Source organism: Monodelphis domestica, chromosome 7, assembly GCF_027887165.1.
Source record: "Monodelphis domestica isolate mMonDom1 chromosome 7, mMonDom1.pri, whole genome shotgun sequence".
Taxonomy (NCBI): Eukaryota; Metazoa; Chordata; class Mammalia; order Didelphimorphia; family Didelphidae; genus Monodelphis; species Monodelphis domestica.
In genome coordinates, this window is record NC_077233.1 from 278,181,307 (window position 1) to 278,202,659 (window position 21,353).

General features: G+C 41.0%; 1 protein-coding gene across 1 annotated transcript in view; it reads right to left on the reverse strand.

Moving 5' to 3' along the window:
- ACER2 (alkaline ceramidase 2) overlaps positions 1 to 10,224 on the reverse strand; it is a 41,613-nt gene extending 31,389 nt beyond the window's left edge. Inside the window, exons 1-3 of the mRNA XM_056804457.1 lie at positions 9,895 to 10,224; positions 2,819 to 2,933; positions 1,777 to 1,918 (exon numbers count right to left, since the gene is read on the reverse strand). Coding sequence (XP_056660435.1) covers positions 1,777 to 1,918; positions 2,819 to 2,933; positions 9,895 to 10,002 — 365 coding nt within the window. The 5' untranslated portion in view covers positions 10,003 to 10,224. The remainder of the gene's footprint in view (positions 1 to 1,776; positions 1,919 to 2,818; positions 2,934 to 9,894) is intronic.
- Between the last annotated feature and the right edge of the window lie 11,129 nt (positions 10,225 to 21,353).

The window sequence follows — 21,353 nt, forward strand, 5'->3', positions numbered from 1 at the left end:
ATTGTCTTAACTCTTTCTGGGTTTGGGTAAAAGATCTTTCCAGAACATGAATCATGTCACCATAGAAAAATATTCTAAATTAATTATTTAAATAAAAAATTAAAAAATATTAAAAGGCTTTTCCATTATCTCTTTGTAAGGTTCCATTTAAAATCCATTAGTTGCATTTAGTTAGCCCACATGCTTGAAAGGGAGTCACCGAAGGCCCTCCTTTTCCTTTGGTTTTGGAGACCTAGACACAAGCTGAAGGCTGACATTCCCAGAGGAAGCCCCGAGTAGGGAAAAAAGGTAGAGAGAATTTTCAGAGAAATAACCGAGACTATACTTGGTCTAAGGGAACCTCCGGGTCTATTTCTGAGCCATAGTTCTTCCATTAGACTACAAGCTCCTTGAGGCCAGGGATTGTCTTCCCCACCCCTTCTTTCTAGGCTCAGCACTTAGCACAATAACTGGCAAATAGTAGGAATCTAATAAATGCTTCCTGGGGGCAGCTAAGTCGCTCAGTGCATAGAGAGCCAGGCCTAGAGGACCAGGATTCAAATATGGCCTCAGACACACTTCTTAGCTGTGTGACCTAGACAAGTCAGTCACTTGACCCTAATGACCTCGCCCTTGCTCCAGTCTTAGAATTGATACTGAGAAGGGAGGGTTTTAAATAAAGAAATAGATGCATATTGACTGACTCCTGCATATCCCTCATGATCACTCAGTGGGGAGAACAATTGGTTTCTTTTGCTCATTGATTGCTTCTGCTTTCATTGAATGTTGCCAAACTTGGGTTGTAGAGATGGTTTCTCCATCAGTGTATATAAATGGTCTGGAAAAATACTCAAAATTAAATAATTAAATAAATGATTTTTTAAAAAGTCAAACCACTGGATTTTTAATATTAACTTAATCACTTAATTAAGATGTAATATTAACTTCATTACTTAATTAATTAATTATTATTCTCAATACTGAAAATAATAAGTAATTAATTAAGAACTCAATTAATATTAGTTCAGTAAAGATGGGGCTAAACTGTTTTATTTTCATTCAATAATTGGCCATGATGGGGCAGTTAGGTAGCTCAGTGGATTGAGAGCAAGACTTAGAGATGGGAGGTCTTGGCTTCAAAACTGACCTCAGACACTTCCTAGCTGTGTGACCCTGGGCAAGTCACTTAACCCCGTTGCCTAGCCCTTACCACTCTTCTGCCTTGGAACCAATATGCAATATTGACTCCAAGATGGAAGGTAAAGATTTGCTGGGGTTTTTTTTTTTAATAATAATTGGCCACAACTGGCACAATGTTTGGAAAAGAAAATATTTATTACCTGTCATTTCTAAAGACCTTTGGTAAGTACCTTCTGGGAAACCACATGGCCAGTGCACACATCAATACCCAAAGAATAGCAAGTTCATCAAGCATCTGACCCAGGAAACTCAGTGTTGCATGGAACTCAATTAATATTAGTTCAGTAAAGATGGGGCTAAACTGTTTTATTTTCATTCAATAATTGGCCAGGATGGGGCAGCTAGGTAGCTCAGTGGATTGAGAGCAAGACTTAGAGACGGGAGGTCTTGGGTTCAAAACTGACCTCAGACACTTCCTAGCTGTGTGACCCTGGGCAAGTCACTTAACCCCGTTGCCTAGCCCTTACCACTCTTCTGCCTTGGAACCAATATGCAATATTGACTCCAAGATGGAAGGTAAAGATTTGCTGGGGTTTTTTTTTTTAATAATAATTGGCCACGACTGGCACAATGTTTGGAAAAGAAAATATTTATTACCTGTCATTTCTAAAGACCTTTGGTAAGTACCTTCTGGGAAACCACATGGCCAGTGCACACATCAATACCCAAAGAATAGCAAGTTCATCAAGCATCTGACCCAGGAAACTCAGTGTTGCATGGAAGTAAACTGATCCAATTCCTAGAATCAATCATAAACCAGTGGAGAAGGTTAGAAGAGAAGATACAATAATTCAATGCAATGTTTGACAGCAGAATTCATTTGGGTTGACTACATATTTGGGGTGCGAATGGAGAGGGGAGAAGGGGAGAGAGGAAACAGATTTGTTCATTAAAAAATGTAAATAGAAGCATCAAAACTATTCAATGCAAGGTTAAAGGATAACACTGACATCTAATCTGCAGTCAGCATATTTCTCTCTGAGTAGAAACTAGAGAAAAAACCATAATCATAGACCATTGTCTAGAAAGACGTTTAGAGATGTATTTATAAATGCACTTAAGTTCTACTACATTCCAGGTAGGGTTCAAATAACACTGTATTACTAAGTTCCTGGTTAATCACAATATATCCTTTCCAAAGAATCTGGAGCCCTCACAGTAATGGACAAGCGATAAGTATCAACAGTCTCCCTCCGCCCAGAACATTTTTCCAGTGAAGGACTTGAAGCAAAGAGAAATCATGCCACAATTAGTTCACAGGACCCCGAAAGATCAAAGTTATGCGATTATTTTGAAGTCCGCTCGCTGGCAACGGAAACTGTACTGGCAAAAAGGAAAATGTTTCTCCCAACTTTGTTCTCAGCATTTTCCAGAAAATGACCGTCAGCAAGTAACAGTAACCGTAGGGAGCAGAACTCTCCAGGGGAGTTACATAAACCTGAGAGTTCCAGACAACTTCTTTTGTTTCTATAACTCGTGTTTGAAACTGTTTCAAGAAGGCCAACAAGAAAGGCTTTCGAGACGTCAGTGGTTTGGAGTTTACAAAGCACAATGTCCAGGACCTCAGGAAGTGTGCGGAATTCAGCATCCTCCCTTTCAGGTCATGCATGAAAGGCTAATCACAAACTAATGAACTTACCCACGACAACAAGCAGGGTCCATATTAAATATATGCCACTGTTGAAGCATGCTGCATATTGACGGAATAAGCACATGCAGATGGGCGGCAAAATAAAAAATAAGACATTGCTGATCTGGAAAAAATAAAATGGAAATACGCATATTAAACAAAAGAGAGGGAAACAATGTGTTTAAAATGCATTTTGAGATATAGGAAGGGAGGATCTCTCATCCCCTTCTGGGTCTGTAGTCTGTTCTGCCCACTAGGTGGGTACAACAGATAGAGAGCCACTTGGCTCAGGGTCAAAGGAGTTCAAGTGGAAAAATATTCCTAAAGTTCTTAGCATAGTTCTTTTCTTATTATCCCCACCACCACCAAAAAAAAAAAAAGAATATTTGAGAGCTCAGTTTTGAAAAACATGAAAATAACACATATATACTCTAAAATAATACAGGAAATCACATGACTGTTCCTGCCCCGAAGATCTACCAACAAGATTGACTACTGGTCTCTATTGTTTCTTTTAAACACATTTGTGTACAAAAAGGAAAAAACAAAATTAAAAGTCAATCATGAAAACAAAAAGAGGAAGAAACTATGAGAGAAAATTCAGGAAAGCCAGAAAGTAACAGTGAAGACACAGATCTACTAATGAGATCTGCTACTCGATGGAAATTTTTCCATGGAAATCATTCAGGCCACTTAAGGTGAAAAGTCATTGGTGAAAGTTCGAATGTATCTGTGGGCCTCTGGGTCAGAGAACCAATCTGGTAACTTCCTAAGAATGAGGGGTTTAGGCAGAAACACATGAGAAATCTACACACGTTTAAAGCGTACTGATTTCTTTGCACGTCTGTAAATTCCAAAAGGATGTTTGCTCTTTAAAAAGAAATTCCCTGAAAAACACTGTGAACTCTCACATAGATAAGGGAAACTAGCAAAGCAGCTACTTTCCAAAGGACTTTTCTGGGCCATGGGGCTAATGGGCAGCAGGAAACCACCCCATGGCTCCATCCCAAGTAGATAAGAGTTTCACATGGTTTTATATAAGTGCAAGTTTTTAGTTATCCATGCCAGTATCTCCCTAATGGTATGGATAACTGGGAAATAATGATTTCCTAAGGGAGGACTTGACTTGGAACTATTTTTCCTAGTGGCATAGATGAATCCATTCACACATATACTCAGGTGTTCACCTCTTACCAATGGTTTACATACTTAAGAGTGGCCTTTGGGGACCATGTAATCTGTAGCTATGGGGCAATGTCAAAGCCCTGCTGTTTAGTGCCTATTACCAATATGACCTGGGACAACTGACTTATCATTTGTTTTGGTTTCCCAAACTATAAAATGGCAGGGTAGGATGAGAAAAATGAGATCTCTTCCATAGGGTGAAAGCTTATAAAAATTTCCTTTGTACTTTCTCTAGAAATATTGAAAAACAATATTCTTCTCAAAAGCCTTTCCATTTCCTAGAAGTCCTTTGGAAAGGCAGATGGGATAAAACAGAACAAAAGGGAAAAGAATAGTTCTAGAAGAATAACCAAAGTAAGGGGGAAATTTAACCAAAAAAAAGTACCTCCAGGCCAGAAAAAACCATGGCTTTCCTCTACCCAGCATGAAACTAGGACACAGAGCCATCTGAATACAATGGCCTCATTCTTATTTGTGATGGCAAAGAATTGGAAACTGAGGGGATGTCCATCAATTGGGGAATGGATGAACAAATTGTGGTATATGTTGGTAATGGAATACTATGGTGCTATAAGAACTGATAAGCAGGATGATTTCAGAAAAAGCTGGAAAGATCTACATGAACTGATACAGAGGGAAATAAGCAGAACCAGGAGAACATTGCACACAATAACAGCAACACTGTATGATGATCAACTGTGAAAGATTTAGCAACTCAGGGCAATACAATGCTGAGACATTTCTGTCTAGGACAATTCTGAAGGATTTATAACAAAGAATTCCATCCACCTCCAAAGAAAGAACTGTTGGAATTGGATGCAGATCAACGTGTACTATCTTCCACATTTGTTTATTTAAGGTTTTATTTGGGGGGTTTGGGTTTTATATGAATATTCTCTTACAACAAGGACCAATATAGAAGTAGGTTTTGCAAGATAATACATTTATAATCCAGATCAAATTACTTACTATCTCCCAGAGGGAGAAGGGAGACAATTTAGACCTTATAATTTGGGGAAACGTGTTGAAAATTGTTATTACATGTGATTGGGAAAACGAAACATCTTTGAATAAATAAATACAATCTCCGCCTTCTGTTCAAAGAAGGGATTAGACTAGAGTCTAGTGCAAAGGTGACACACAAATTTTCTACTGGAATTCTCAATAGCTATCAATCAATAAGCATTGATTCAGTGTCTATGATGTGCCATGCACTGGGGACTTAATATAAATCTGTGGAAGAACTCCATTGATTCCTTTAGGAAAGTGGTCCCCAAAAAAGGGAATAGATCTAGTTGTGCAATTCTAGAATGTTAACTCAGGCTGTATTTTAAGATGTTTTTTCCTGATTCAAGATTCCCATAAATGTAACCTAAAATCTTCCCGGGGCAATGATTCACATGAGAAAGCATGGTGTACTACGTCAATGATTTGGATATTAAAGATAAGTTAAATAAAGCCTTGTCTAGCAGACCAGGGCCTACATTCAGAGTATAGTGTTAGTTAGTATTAACATTTTTTTTTACTGGTTGTTTGATCCTGAACAAAACTCATCACTTTGTTTGCCTCAGTTTCTTCATCTGTAAAATGAGCTGGAGAAGGAAATGGCAAATCACTCCAGTGTCTGCCAAATTTTTAAAAATGCAAAACCAAATGGGGTCACGGAGTCACAAATGGCTGAATGACAACAAATATTTTTTTCTCCCACCAAATCTAAATCCGATGACCGATGAACCTGAGTCATATATAGCTTATCTCCTGAGCTACGAGGGCAACGCCTCCTTAGTCACACAAATGTACACCCAGCACCTTTAATGGGAGAGGCCATTAAGGGAATAGATAGGTCTCTTGGCAGGGTGCCTGCCTCTGACACTACCAATGTATGGGATCTTGGGAGAATCCTGTCGTGAGAATGAGCCTCAGACCTCACTAATAGGTAAGAGGAGTAAAAGGAGTTGCAGATCTCTTGAATGACGTGTGCTGGGGAAGTTCCAGAGGAGGCGAAGGACCCATTGCACCACAGCCACATTTCATTTGGCACCCATTTCGCCTATAATAACTCTGTGAGGGGCTTCATGACCTGGCAGTTCGCTTTGCCCCTGTAGCTGCCTCAGTCTAGAAGTTTCTTCTTCCCTGGCAGCCTTCTCCCCCAGGAAGCAGAAGCCCTCCTTGAGAAACCCTCTGATGGGTCAATGCCTCTCCAGCTATTTCTTCATTCCCCTCCTGCCTTGATATCCTTTTTAGTCTCATTTGTTCTCTTCCTCCATTAAGAGTAAGTTCCCTGAGGGAAAAGACTGAGTTTTTTCTGCTTATATTGGTATTCCCAGCACTTAGCACTGAGCCTGGCATCATGACTCCTGGCCACAGCTAGCTAATCCATGGGGTTTTCTTGGCAAAGTGACCAAGACGAATAGGGTTAAGTGACTTGTCCTTGGTCACAAAGCTGGTAAGTGTCTAAGGCCAGATTTGAACTCAGGAAGATGAGTCTTCCTCATTCCAAGCCAGTGCCCTTTCCACTCTGATTATGACACCGTTGGTGAGATTTTCTTGGCAAAGACACTGGTGTGGCTTCTTTTATGGATTAAGGCAAACAAAGATAAAGTGACTAGCCCAGGAGCATTTGGCATATCAAGAAATTAAGAAATGCTTGTTTACTCTCCCATTACCCAAATATGACATTCCTTCCAGGCTGCCAAACTCACTCCACCCTTTAGTCATCTTTTCTTTATTCTGAATTCTTTAAGGACAATCTGTTCTATACCAGGAGATCTTGGGAAACACACAGTTTGAGAATTCTCTGGTGGGCTTTGATTTTGTCTTCTCCAATTCAAACTTAACAAACCTGTACTGCTTTCCAAAGGCAAGAAGCACATCTAAAGCATGCCAACAAGAGCGGGCATAGAGTAGGAATTTAATTTAAAAAGAATGGACAGGCAAATAGATAGGCAGGTAGACAAAAGCTCATCACATACACGTGTGCCCTGTTGGTCCTCTCTGTTTATCAGTCAAATGTCATCTATGTGTCAAGCCTTTTCCTTTCCACAAATGCTAACTGACCCCACCAGAACTAAGGACTGACTCTCGTATTCTCCTTCATATAGCACAACAAATGGTGAAAATAATAAACATGCGGAAAACCAAAACTTATCCCCACAATAAACTCTTGAGTTAGAGAAACTGTTATAAGACTTTCTAATAACTCAGATCCAATTTGCTTGCCAGCTCCAGGAGGGAGAACGGAAGAACAGAGGGAGACAATGTGGATCAGAGGACTTCTGAAAACTTATGTGGAAATTTGTTATTAAAATATATTTTTAATTTTTCCATCTTAGTATCAATTCTAAAACAGAAGAGCAACAAAGGCTAGACAATCAGGGTTTTATGACTTGTCTAGGGCCACATAGCTATGAAATGTCTGAAGCCACATTTGAACCCAGGTCTTCCTGATTCCAGGTGTGGCACTCTATCCACTGTGCCACCTAGCTGCTCCTATGCTCCCCCCCCCCACTTTTTAAAAAATCTTTACCTTTTGTTAATACTAAGTATTAGTTCTGAGACAGAAGTGCAGTAAGGGCTAGGAAACTGAGTCTGAAGCCACATTTGAACCCAGGTCTTCCTGATTCCAGGTGTGGCACTCTATCCACTGTGCCACCTACCTGCTCCTATGCTCCCCCCCCTTTTTTATCTTTACCTTTTGTTAATACTAAGTATTAGTTCTGAGACAGAAGTGCAGTAAGGGCTAGGAAACTGAGTCTGAAGCCATATTTGAACCCAGGTCTTCCTGATTCCAGGTGTGGCACTCTATCCACTGTGCCACCTAGCTGCTCCTATGCTCCACCTCCCCACTTTTTTTTTAAATCTTTACTTTTTGTTAATACTAAGTATTAGTTCTGAGATAGAAGATCAGTAAGGGTTAGGAAACTGAGTCTGAAGTCACATTTGAACCCAGGTTTTCCCAATTCTAGATCTGACTCTCTATCCACTGTACTACCTAGCTGCTCCTATGCTCTACCTCCCCACTTTTTTTTTAAATCTTTACTTTTTGTTAATACTAAGTATTAGTTCTGAGATAGAAGATCAGTAAGGGTTAGGAAACTGAGTCTGAAGTCACATTTGAACCCAGGTTTTCCCAATTCTAGATCTGACTCTCTATCCACTGTACTACCTACCTGCCTAAAATATATTCAGATTTCAGACTGACACTAATTTCATTAATCTCTCATGAGATTAGCTTAAAAAGGAAAAACAAGCCCAATACCACACCCAATATTAACAGAAAAAAGGGAAAAGCAGAACTGGAAAACTTCAAAATCTACACATTGGATTCCTCTGGCACTGACACTGGCTGTGGGGCCACTAGTCCTAGATTCCCGAAGGGGAAATCATTCCGCTTTCTGCTTCTTAGACCTACTGGTGCATCCCATCATTCGGTATGCAGTTGACTGGTCTTTAGTTCTTTGTGTGTAAGTGACTCCTTGTCTTTCAAATTTCAGAGTGTTTATCTTCCCACAAATTCTTTATGAAAATGGGTGTTGCTACCCCCATAAGACAAAAAGGAGAAATGGGGAAATAAAAGAAAAAGGGGAAACTCAAGAACTCCCTATTTTGACTACTTCTGCAGCTGGATACCCTGTCCACACTCACTTTCCATGCATTATTGCATCCATATTGATGCAAACATCCTCCTTACTGTCAACACAGAAAAACGGTCCTGACAATGTCACAAAGAAAGATCCTGTGCACGAGATGTTAGGACTTTGGCCATGGATCTGGGACTCAAAAGTATGGTTGGGTTTTAAGTGCCATTCCTACCACTAACTACCTGTGTCTACCTCTGTGGACCTCAATTGCCTCCTGTGCATAATTGAAGGGATTGTTGTAATTTAGGTGTTCTCTACTATCTCATTCTAGTTCTGCCATTCCAGTACTCTATAAAAAACCTTGCACAGCTGGTTGGCTCCGTGGATAAAGAGGTAGACCTGGAGACAGGAGTTTTTGGGGCTCAAATGTGGCCTCAAGCCACTTCCTAGCTTTGTGGTCCTGGGCAAGTCACAACCCCAATGGCCCAGCCTTTCACACAGCTCTTCTCCCCGGGAACCAGTATTTAGTATTGATTCTAAAACAAGATAAAGGTTTTTAAAAAATCCTTACCCAAGACCTTCTCAAGTGCGCGTTTTAGAATTCCCCAGGAATTCTTGTTCTCGTATGGGAAGAGCCAAGAGAGAAAACAACAGAGTGGTGGAAGTCAAGCTCAGCGCCTGATTCTCCAAGCCATTATGCTCAATTCAAAATGTCTCAACCCTACTACGACTAGCTCTCTTCCTGCCTTGCTTTTCCTTTCTTTGGATCGCCAGCGTTTAGCACAGTGCCTGGCACCCAGGAGGTGCTTAATAAATATTGACTTATTGACCAGTAATTGTCCCATTCCGTGGCGATTCCAAGCAGTCCAGTCCTCCCGGAATTCCCCATTTCCTCCTTCCTCAGGACTCCAAAGGGGGTGGCGTTTATAAGGTAAAAGTCATTTATTGGGATGGGACTGCGTCACTGGGAGTCCTCTCACCAACTAAAAGGGGCACAGCGGCCGCCGAGTGAAACTTTCCGGAGTTTCACGACCGTCGCCCAGTGGGGCGAGGCGTCAGTGGGAGCCAAGTGCTCGGCGACGCAGGGCCGGGCAGCCCAGCGCATTCGGGGCACTTGGCAGAGAACTACAGAAAGAGATGGCAGAGAGGGATACGACCAGATGTCACGAAAGGTAAGCGGGGACGTCACGGATAAGCCTGCTCGGAGACGGACACACGCGCGCGCATTAGCGGACGCGCGTGCCCAGGCACACTCGCGCGCCCCCTCCACATACCCACCCGCACTCACGCACGCACACCCCCTCCTCCGAGTCCCCGCACCGTGTTGTAGAACTCGGCGATGGCCGGCACGATGGTGTAGTTATCCTCGCACCAGTCCACCTCCGAGCTGCCTGCCCGCAGCTGGTCCCAGAAATGCTGGGCGCTCATGGTCCGAGCTGCGGCTTCTAGGACGCTCCGCGCGCTGGAGGCCGGGCCGGGGATGTCTGCTCTCCCCGCGTCCGTGTAGCATTCAGCTGAGCAGCCGGCTGCTCCAGAGCCAAAGCCGGGACAGGCAGCCGGGAGCAGGCAGCGAAGGCGAGCGAAGAAAGCAGCTGTGCCTTTATCCTGATCTCCCACCCCTGCGCCCTCCCAGCGGGCCGGATGTTCGGCCTCCCGAGCTTAGTCTCCAGCTCTCCGCCTGTAGGATGCGGTCCTCCCACAGACCCCTCCCCCCGCTCCTCCCCCCGTCCCGACCCACAGGGCGGCTACCTCGGGCACGCCCACCCCGCAGCTCCCCTTCAGCGTCTCCGCGGACCGTCGCTGGGAACTGGAAAGCCGCACAGGGTAGCCCTAAGCCTCGGGCTTTTCTATTCCTTTTCTCTCATTTCAAAGCGGCTCAGGCTAGAGACAACCACCTGCGGCGCCCTCAAGCCAAGCCACCTCCAAATGGCGAGCTTTCCCAATCTCCCCATTGCAGTGCCCCCCCCCCCACCTCGTATATCTTTATGCGTGGGCATCTTCCCCGCCCCCACCCATGTGCCGTAAAGGTAAGCCCACTGAGGAAAGGGACTGGGCCAGGTTTGTCTTTGGACCCCCAGCGGTTAGCGAGGACGCTGCCGGGCCCAGGGAGCCTTTCAAGCCGAGCCGATTGACCGGATAGAGGCCAGACAAGAAGAAGGGCTTGAGCGGAGCGCCTGTCCATTTTATATGCACACACGTGCATATGTAGGTGCATACAGAGAGAGAGGCGGGGACAGGCAGACGGCAGGCAGCAGGGAGGGGGGTCTTCTAGCTCCTCTTTAGTCCCAGGCCAGGGACAAACAAAGCACGATTATCCTCCTCGTCAAATTCTTTAATCCGTTATTAACATCGACTTAAACTTGCCTGCTGCCCATCCACGTTTTGTAAAATAAAAGCATCTTAGGGTTGAAGAGTCAACCAGACTAATTCCTGCCCTGCAGAACAGCCTAAACAATCTAAACCTAGATCTAGGATCTGTATTCTTTCCACTTAGGAACACGGGAAAATACACCATTTGGTTCTAGTTCAACGCTGCACTCTCCTCTCTCCGTCTTTCTCTCTGTCTCTCCTTCCGTCTGTCCGTCTGTCTGTCTCCCCCCCCCCCCTCTCTGTCTGTCTGTCTCTCCCTCCGTCTCTCTCTGTCTCTGTCTCTCCCCCCAATCTTTTCCCCCAACACATGAAGAAAACAGAACCCAGGCCCCATAGGTACTAAGTAATACTCGGATGGCTAGTGCTCTTTTGATCAGCTCAGATCCTTAATTTTTTTCCTTTTACCCTTCTGTAACTTCTCGCCACTGGTCTTAGCTCTGTTCTCTGGGGCCAAGCATCACAAGGCTAAATCCTATTCCTATGCCTAACCTGGCCTCATGTTTTTGTTGGTTTTGTATCAATGATCCAGGGTAAAAATTCCAAATTGCTTCCATTGTCTTCAATATGACATCATTTCTAGTTTTTTCATGAACTTGTTAGCCTTCTTTTGGAGGGGCTCCAGTTTATCAATGGCTCTCCTAAAATGTGGTATCCAGAAATGTGGTTTAAACAAGGATTATAATCTCACAGTACTAGCTACCATACTTCCACTACCACCGCCCAAGAAAACCAAAATGGCAGGAGTGGAGTTGATGGTGGTGGGAGGTACTGGCCTGAATACAACACTGAGCTGCAATTCAGTATAACTCTCTAGGCCTTTTCCCAGGAAGTCCTCCATGGTCATCCCTCTTCCATCTTGTACTTGAGCCATTCGTTTCATTTTACTTCATTTTAACGCAAGAACAGGATTTTTTCCATTATCCTCTTTATTATTGCATTTCAGTTGAGATCTCTCAAATCTGTCCTCCCAATTTCTTCTCTCCAAAAATAGAGTGCTAGTGAGAATTATCTTCAATTCTTCAAGCAACACCGTTCTTTGGGGCTTGTTTTTGTTTTGGTCAATGAGAGAGAATGAACAAAACCAGGAAATAAATGGGTATTTGTACTTGATTTGGGATTTGGATGGTTTCCACCTATCACCCCGGCTCAGAGTCTGTTCTGGCGTTATGGCAAACCTGTCTATGTGGTAGCTAGTGCCTGAGGGCAGAGACTAGTCCCATTGGTATGGGCCTCTCTCCTCCTTGATGGGGATGAACGCTCTGTTCTGCATGAGGAACAGGGTAGAGTTGGTGAAAGCTAAGAGAACTTCAGTGTTCAGTTAGTCCCTTTTGAGTCCCTTTTGAGACTCTTCAGGGTAAGTCCAAGTTTCCAGTATGCCCAAGTTCACATAGTTCTCACACATATGTGAAGGGCTCTACTGTAGCTGTCAATCATTTCTTACCTTGGGATAACTAGGTAGCATAGTAGATAGAAAGCCAGGCCCAAAGTGAGGAGGACAGGGGTTCTAAACTGATCTCAGACACTTCCTAGCTGTGTGACCCTGGGTAGGTCACTTAACCCCAATTGCCTAAGCCTTGCCACTCTTGGAATTAATTAATTAATTAATTAGTTCTGTCTTAGAAGGTAAAAATCTAAAAAAGGTTTTTCCTTAACTTCAGGAAGAAAGAAAACTTGCCTGCTCCAACTAGTATTTCAAGAAAACCCTCCTAAGTTAACCCAACCCTCCAGTACAGTATTCTGCTTCATATTTCCTCTTCAAAGCACTTTTATCATTTTGAAATTATTAACTACACACAATTACATCTTTATCATTTCAGTATTTGGCTTTGAAATACTTTAGATCAAGCCCCATGATTGTCCTTTAACACGTATTCTAATAAGGCATAATGGAGTTAGAGTGTGAAGATACCATTGGAATATTTTAGTCCAATCCTCCTCATTTTACAGATGGAAAATGAAACCCATAAAACTCAAGTGACTTGCATAAGGTCACATAGGTAGCAAGTGAAAGAGGCGAGATATATATGTATTTTGAAATTTTTACATCCCCTATGGGTTTTGGTGCTAAAAAAAGGTGGTGACCTGGTTATCTAGAAAGGCCCAGCTACTCAACATGATTGATTCACCAAAAGTTGTGGCAGTGATACCACTTTACCATTTGTACAAGATCTCCCTAGGGAAGATGTTTGTATAATTCTGTTTTCTTTTGAGAGATTGCTCAGCTAAGCACATTGGGGCTGGGACACTCACCCTTCCCTGCCCTGTACCAAAAACTTGACTTGTTCATCCCTGGAGAAGGATCCCTGCCCTTTCCTCCATAACCATTTCCTTATTAACAAACTTTCAGCCAGAGATGATGCTAATTATGATTCACATGTCTAGTGACTCCCACAAAGGGAGGAAATAACAAAGGTACCCAAGATACTATATGAAGTGAATGAGGAAGAAGTCATTTATTCCTACTCACATAAAGGAATGCTAAGTATAAAATAATTGCATGTACATTAACAGGATGATTAAAATAGAATTCTGTAACATAATTACTGGTACAATTGGCTAGGAGAAATATTTACCCCCAGACCTTTTGAACTTACAATTTCCCAATTTCTCTCTTCCACCCTACTCAAGGACAGGAAACACAAATCACTAATAACTAGAGAATTCTGAGGTGCCACCTCACATCCATCTGATAGGCAAAGCTGACAAAAAAAAAAGAAAATGTCAAATACAAGTAGGGCTGTGGAAAAACAGATCCATCAATGCTCTGTTGATAGAGTTCTGACTAGGTCCAACTGCCACGGGCAAGGTCCAGCCTCACTCGAGACTCCAGGGGTTCCTGACAGGTGGCAAACGATCAGGCAAGAAAATAACAAATGGAAGACAGCTGTATATTTACAGCCATGGGCATGCTTTGCATCTGATAGCTGCTCCATCATCCCCAGGCTTGGTGTTTATTTTTATACCCATTTTCTTGGCACACAGATACATTACCTAACACACATGTCCAAATACAGATAATTGGAAAAGTGATACATTAACTTTTAACAAATCACTTGATTAACATTCTATATTCTTGTATTGTGATTACAGATTCTTGACAGCATAAAGGTTTCACATAAGATAGATGATTTTGTCACAGGTGACTTAATTTTCTCATTACCCTGTGAGAAGTTTTGAGCTTACAAACAATCAAGGAAATTTACTTATTACTTTTAATAAAAAGAAATAATCAGAAATTCTTAAAGACAATTCAGCAATCATATCATTGAAGTTGAGAGGTACTGGGAACACAATTCAGATTTAATATTAGACTGATCATTTTTCAGGGTTTACTAGGGAGTTTCTCAAGGGGAAGAATCAAGTCACTGAGGCATGATGAAGCTTGGTGTACCTGCACTTTTTGTATGGGCCTTTATGATTGAATTTTATGCTGGCTTCATGAGAATAAGTTTCTGAAAGTGGGAAAGTTCTGGGCTTGGATTGTAGCTACAGTTTTACTGGGAATTATGTACTTAAGTAGTAGTTAACCCATGATAGTCTTTTTGGGTTGGGTTTGAGGGTTTGAGGTTTTGCTGATGTTTTAGAGAATTAGGGTACATATATTTTGCTCTTTCATTATTCCTTTTGAGGTTAAGGGCATAGTAATTGAATCAATTCCATAGGTAAGGGATGTTAATGAGAGTGGTTATGCAAAGGGGATTGAGTGGGCAATCACATCTTGCCAAGGGCCACTCTGTGGCCTCCTTAGCTACCACATGTAACTCTGTCAAGGCGTCATGGCCTGATGGCTCCCAGCATCCAACCATTCTGGAAAGCAATTTGGAATTATGCACAAAATGTTACAAAATAGAATGGGCTCTGTATCTTGGTTATCCCACTGCTAGGCCTTTCCCCAAAAAAGATCAAAGATCTTATGTATACAAAAATGTTAATAATAGTTCCTTTTGTGTGCCAAACAACTAGAAACTTAGAAGTTGTCTATTATTTCAGAAATAGATAAACAAAGGATGGTTTATGGATGTAGCAAAGTAATACTATTTTGTTGTAAGAATTGAAAAGAAAATTTCAAAGAGCCATAGACTTATAGGAACTAATGCAGAGTGAAATAAGCAGAAGCAGAGAGTAATTTATATTTCATCATCAATATTATAAAAAGAAAGGGAACACAAATGAGGCAAGGGTGAAAGCTCATCTCATTTCTGTCCTCTGGCACTAGCTACTACTATGGACAGGCTTGCCATGACACCAGGTATAGGAAAGACTCTAATCAATTGAAACCAAGAAGTCTGAATCAGGAGATGCTTTGGGGGCAGCAAGGTGGCACAGTGGGTAGAATGCCAGGTCTGGAGTCAAGAGGATCTGAGTTGAGGTCTAGCTTCAGATTCATTGAATGGCCTTGAGTAAGTCATTTACTGTCTGTCTGTCTTAGTTTCTTCAAATGTAAAATCAGGATAATAATAATAGCACCTATTTGCAGAGTTGCTGTGAGGATCAAAAGAGATGATAATTGTAAAGCATCTAGTACATAAATGCCATATAAATGTCAGATGATAATATTTTTTCTCTTAACAGATACAACACCCTGCCCCACTGCTGTCATCACACAAGGGACAACTTGGGGTTTTCCATATCATATGAAAACGCTGAGCCCTTTCATAAATGAGTTATCATATGGCTGGAAACAACTCCAAAGTTGGCATATGATCAAACAGAAGTAGGAAAAGAATATCTAAATATGTTCAAATAACCCAAATTATACATACATAATTTAACCTGAGAATTTATACTTAGTTATCTTTTTTTAGACTAATGGTTGTTCATTCGAGAGTCTCTAATTTCAGGGGGTACAGTTGGGTGGCTCAGTGGATTGAGATTCAGGCTCAGAGACAGGAGGTCCTGGGTTCAAATCTGCCCTTAGACACTTCCTAGCTGGGTGACTCTGGGCAAGTCACTTAACCCCCATTGCCTAGCCCTTACCACTCTTCTGCCCTAGAACCAATACACAGTTTTGATTCTAAGATGGAAGGTAAGGGTTTGAAAAAAATAGAAAGAAAAACAGGAAGTCATACTTTATAAATGATAAGTAAAATAAGCAGACCCAAGAATGTTAATATGTTAATAAAAAGAATGAGAAAAACAAAAATATTTAAAATACTTCTTCTTTTTATAGAGATGGAGGACAATTACATATGGAACATTGACTATACTATCAAATGCAGTTATTGAATCAGTTTTAATAAAATATTTTTTCTTTTTCTTTAATTTTTTAATTTAAAATTTAATTTAATTTAATTTTCAAATTAAATTAATTTTAATTCCTTATTACAGGAGACAGCTCTTTAAGAAAATGAGAGACAAAGACAAAAATATGAATGAATGTTGTGGAAAAAAGAGCAATAAAATTAACTTAGAAATTTTTAAGTTTCTAGTTTGCTTGCTTTCTTCTCATAATATTTTCTTTTTCTTTTTTTAAACCCTTACCTTCTGTCTTGGAATCAATTCTATGTATTGTTTCCAAGGCAGAAGAGCAATAAAGGTTAGGCAGTGGGGGTTAAGTGACTTGCCCAGGCTCACACAGCTAGGAAATGTCTGAAGCCAGATTTGAACCTAGTAATCTCCTATCTCTAGACCTGGCTCTCAATCTACGGAGTCACCTCACTTCCCCCATAACATTAACTGCCTACTTGCAAGTGAGGATATGGTTTTAGTACTCCGGGTGCCGCCATACATCAAGTTTCTCGGATTTTCTGATAAAGATCATGAGCCAAGGCAAGTGGGGAAAAAAATCCTCAATGTGTACCTAGGCCCTTTGTGTGTTCACCTTTCACATTAAAACATTCCTGTATTTTTGAAAAGGACAATAGAAAGCATCAAGCTAAGGGTGAAAGGCATCTCTTGCTACTTCCTAATTTGATTGCTTCATCTATCACTTTAATGTTTGTCTCTTTTCCTTTATTAAATCTGTATTTGCTAATAGAAAAAAGTTTATTAGAAGACATTCATATTAAATACTGAATAAATAGAAACCTTTCTTTTCTTAAGAATTAATTTTTTTTAACTTTGCTCAGAAATGCTGGACACCCTATCCAATTATTTCCCTAATAACTCCTTGATTGTTTCATGCTTCCCCACTTCTTCCCACCATGCTCTAGTCTTAACTAAGATGACTATTAATTAATTTTTAATGATAAGTGTTTGCTGAGATACAGTCCCAGTTATATCAAGAAAATTTTAAAAATAGAATCACTACAAAGGAGTACAAGGAGACTCTTTAAATGTATTCTACAAATTGACTTCTACCAAAAAGTTCTCCTAACATAGCAACTTGAGGTTGGAAATTAAAAGGACTATCCTCTAGGACAGTGATGAGCAATCTTTTGAGCTTGGTATGTCAAAATTTGCCAAAAAACCGAGCAAAAATCTGGTGATGTGTCACTTTGAGAAAAAAACCATAATTTTGCAATATTTATAGTTTAAATAACAAAAATGTATAATTGTAATATATAACTGTATTTAATAAACCAAAAACTAATTATTTAACTTACCTGCTTAGTGACTTCTTTGTTCATCTGTCAGTCTGTTTCATTTGTTGGTCCTGATATTATTTAACTTCTGTGGGGTGTGTGGGGTGCCGTGAACTAAGATAAGTGAGGGGGAGGGGGAATTCTTTAACTAACCTGCCTATTAGTGACTTTTTTGTTGCTGTATTTCATTGGCTAAATCTTCAGTTGAAGGTTGGTATTTTGTACACGTCAAACCCAATCAAGAACTACTAACTTCATCTGCCAATCTGTTTCTTTTGTTGGTTTTGATATTATTTAACACTGAGAATAAGGTCTCACGAAAAGTACATAGAGAGAAAAATTGTGAGTAAAGCCATTGCTATATTTTTCAGGGTGCTAAAAGTGTCTGGTAATCAGTTCCAGACACTCCTCCATTGTATGTATATAATTATTCTAAATTTCAAAGTTTAAATTCTTTTTTAGAGTAATTTTAGGTTAAGAAACATGCCACCTCTCCGAATCCAGAAATTGAATTGTTTGGAAAAGGCACCATGAAGATGCCTCCTGTTATGATAGAAATTTGGTGAGGAATGAACAAAAGGGAACATATAAAAAAATCAGATTTATTGGTTGGGAAGAGGAGGAAGGAACAGGGGTTTGGAGAAATTCTACAAGTTATATTACTCTTTAATATCTAAAAATCTATCTGAAACTATCTTATTAAGCTAAGCAGTAAATTTCCCAATAACCTAGTCTCACAAATGGAGTCCAATCAAAAGGACCAGGATCTTCTGTTGATTAGTGTCCAAACAGGTCCAGAGGTGAAATGTGTCTTCAATCATCTTTACTCAAGTTGCCAGTAGCAAGATTCCAAAATTTCTCTCTCTTCAGTTGTTATTTGGAGAAGCAGAAACCTGTTTTCTAAGTCTTTTCAATCAAGGTCCTTCCAGGATAGAGAAGTGTGTCAATTGGGATATAGAACCTTTCCCCAGATCTCCAGGCTTAGGCTCCCATGTGACTCTTAGTCACATGCTCCTGTCAATCACTCACTCTGACGTATGCACCACTCAGTTTGTTGCAAAACATTCTTTCTCTAGCACACTCTACAGACCACAAGCTGCACAAGAAGATCCAGAGTGAACTTTGGGATGTGGTGATTTGAACTGTGTGGGGTTGAATACATTTGTTTTGTATGTATACTCTTATGCCGAAGGGGATTCCCTAACTGGCTTTGTGTCAATGCATCTAGCAATTTTTGGTTTTGTTCTCTTTTCCTCTTATCCTCAAATTATTGTAATTTCAAAGTTGGTATTTTTACAAGACCCATTGGAGAGACTAGTCTTCCTCAGCTCTCAGGGGGAATGTATAATTGAAAATCTGTTACCCTAAAAAAAGAACTACATATCCCAAGAGCCCACTGACTTCCTGTCATTATGCACTTCCTGTAGACAGAGGATAAAGCAAGTGGGTGTTGAGGCTCTGCCTCCTCTTTTTGGCATGCAGCCAGGGGTGATGGTGGTGAGTGGGGATTTTGAAAATGGCTAACCAGCCATGGGCATGTGGTTTTTATTTTATATCCTCTTTATTCCTTGATTTCTAATGATCATTTAATAAAATCCCTTAAAATGTAATATTTTTATTATTAAGATATAATTTTAATTTTTATACATGTTGGAGTCATCCATAGGCTCTGCCCCTCCAATCTCCTCCCCTCTCCTCCCCTCCCCAGCCTGCTGGCCTAGGGGCACTGCCGATGCTCCTCCTCCCCACCCCCAAGGGAGCCCCAGCTGTCTGGCATGTACCACCTGCCACTGGCCCCCTGCCCCTTTTGCCAGCATGTGGAGCAGCCCTCTCCCCCCAGGCCGGGGCATGCCCACAGCCATGGCTACACATGCTCTGAGGCACACTGAGACCATATGCAGCCTCGTGTCATCGAAAATGGCTATGCATGACATACATGTCATGGATTCGCCATCACAGATCTAGGACATGTGGGAGAATTCAACATGAATTTATTTGGGATGGTTTTTGGAGAATTTTCCCACTATAAAACTCTACAGTGAAAAAGAGCTGTGCTCCCTGCCAATTTCAAGTCTGCAAATAGTTCTTGAGCACAGGTCTACTCAAAAAACCACATTGTTTCATTCTGAAATTTCATTCTGAAATTCTCTCGTAGAGAGCATTTAGTCCAATTATCTTTTTTTTCTTTTACTGGAGGAAAATGAGGCTCAAAGAAAGAAGTTAGGTGCTTAAGTCTACATAGCTCAATCTTCCCTCCTTCTAAAAGGTTTTAGCTTTTGTCCACCTGATTCTTTAGTTCATTGCTATTGCCCTTTCTTTAACCTGGGTTCCCCACCCAGATTCCCCATGGAAAGTAGGTCAGATGTTCAGTTCTCCCCTTTCCCTATCTTTGAATCAAGTACATAAAGTTTTGGCATTCTTAAGAGTTTTTACTGCTAGTAACTAAACATATGAAAAGGACATTGACCTAGAGGTAGCTTCAGGAATGAAAGACAAAGGTTACCAGCTTCATGCTAAATGCATGGTCCTCATATTAGATAGGCCAAATGGTATTAGTTGAATTTAAATTTACTACCCACAACCTAAATATCAAACAAACCCAGGAGAATTCCCATTGAGGGGAAGCAAGGTTATTGAGAAAGAGAGATCTTGGCCTAGGAGCTCTCATGTGCTTGCTGGCTGAATAAGGCTAAGGCATTAAATGAGAGCAATGCAAGAAAATCATGAAAAAATAGTTGACAAAGGCAGTTAAGTGGTTCAGGAGATAGAGAACCAGGCCCAGAGTTGGGGAGGGGGGGGAGGCTGGGGGCACTGAGTTTAAATCAGAAATGTGAGATTGAGCAAGTCACTTAAACCCAATTGCCTAGTTTTTACTGTTCTTCTGCCTTGGAATCTATAGTTTATTTTTTTTCCCCATTTGAATAAGTGTATTTAGGCAATTTAGAACATTATTCCTTGGTTACAATAATCACATTATTTCCCTCCTTCCCCTCCACCCACTCTTCCGGCAGCCAACACGCAATTTCATTCTTGATCAGAACCCATTTCCATGTTGTTGTTTACACTAAGACGTTCATTTAGAGTCTACATCCTCAACAACATGCCTTCAACCCATGTATTCAAGCAGTTGTTTTTCTTTGGTGTTTTTACTCCCACAGTGTTTCCTCTGGATGTGGATAGTGGTTTTTCTCATAGATTCCTCCAAGTTGTTCAGATCACTGCATTGCCACTAGTGGAGAAGTCCATTACATTCGATTGTACCAGAGTGTATCAGTCTCTGTGTACAATGTTTTTCTGGTTCTGCTCCTCTCATTCTGCATCAATTCCTGGAGGTTGTTCCAGTCCCCATGGAATCCCTCCACTTTATTATTCCTTTGAGCACAATAGTATTCCATCACCAACATATACCACAATTTGTTCAGCCATTCCCCAATTGGAGGGGATCCCCTTCATTTTCCAATTTTTGGCCACCACAAAGAGCACAACTATGAATATTCTTGTACAATTCTTTTTCCTTATTATCTCTTTGGGGTACAAACACAGCAGTGCTATGGCTGGATCAAAGGGCAGACAGTCTTTTATCGCCCTTTGGGCATAGTTCCAAATTGCCCTCCAGAATGGTTGGATCAATTCACAACTCCACCAGCAATGAATTAATGTCCCAACTTTGCCACATTCACTCCAGCATTCATTACTTTCCTTTGCTGTCATGTTAGCCAATTTGCTAGGCGTGAGGAACCTATAGTTTAAATATCTATTCTAATACAGAAGGTAAGGATTTTTTTTTTTTAAATAGTTGACAGCTTGGTAAAGGAGACACAAACACACACACACACATACATACAAACACTGAAGAAAAAATACCTTAAAAACCAGAATAGTCAA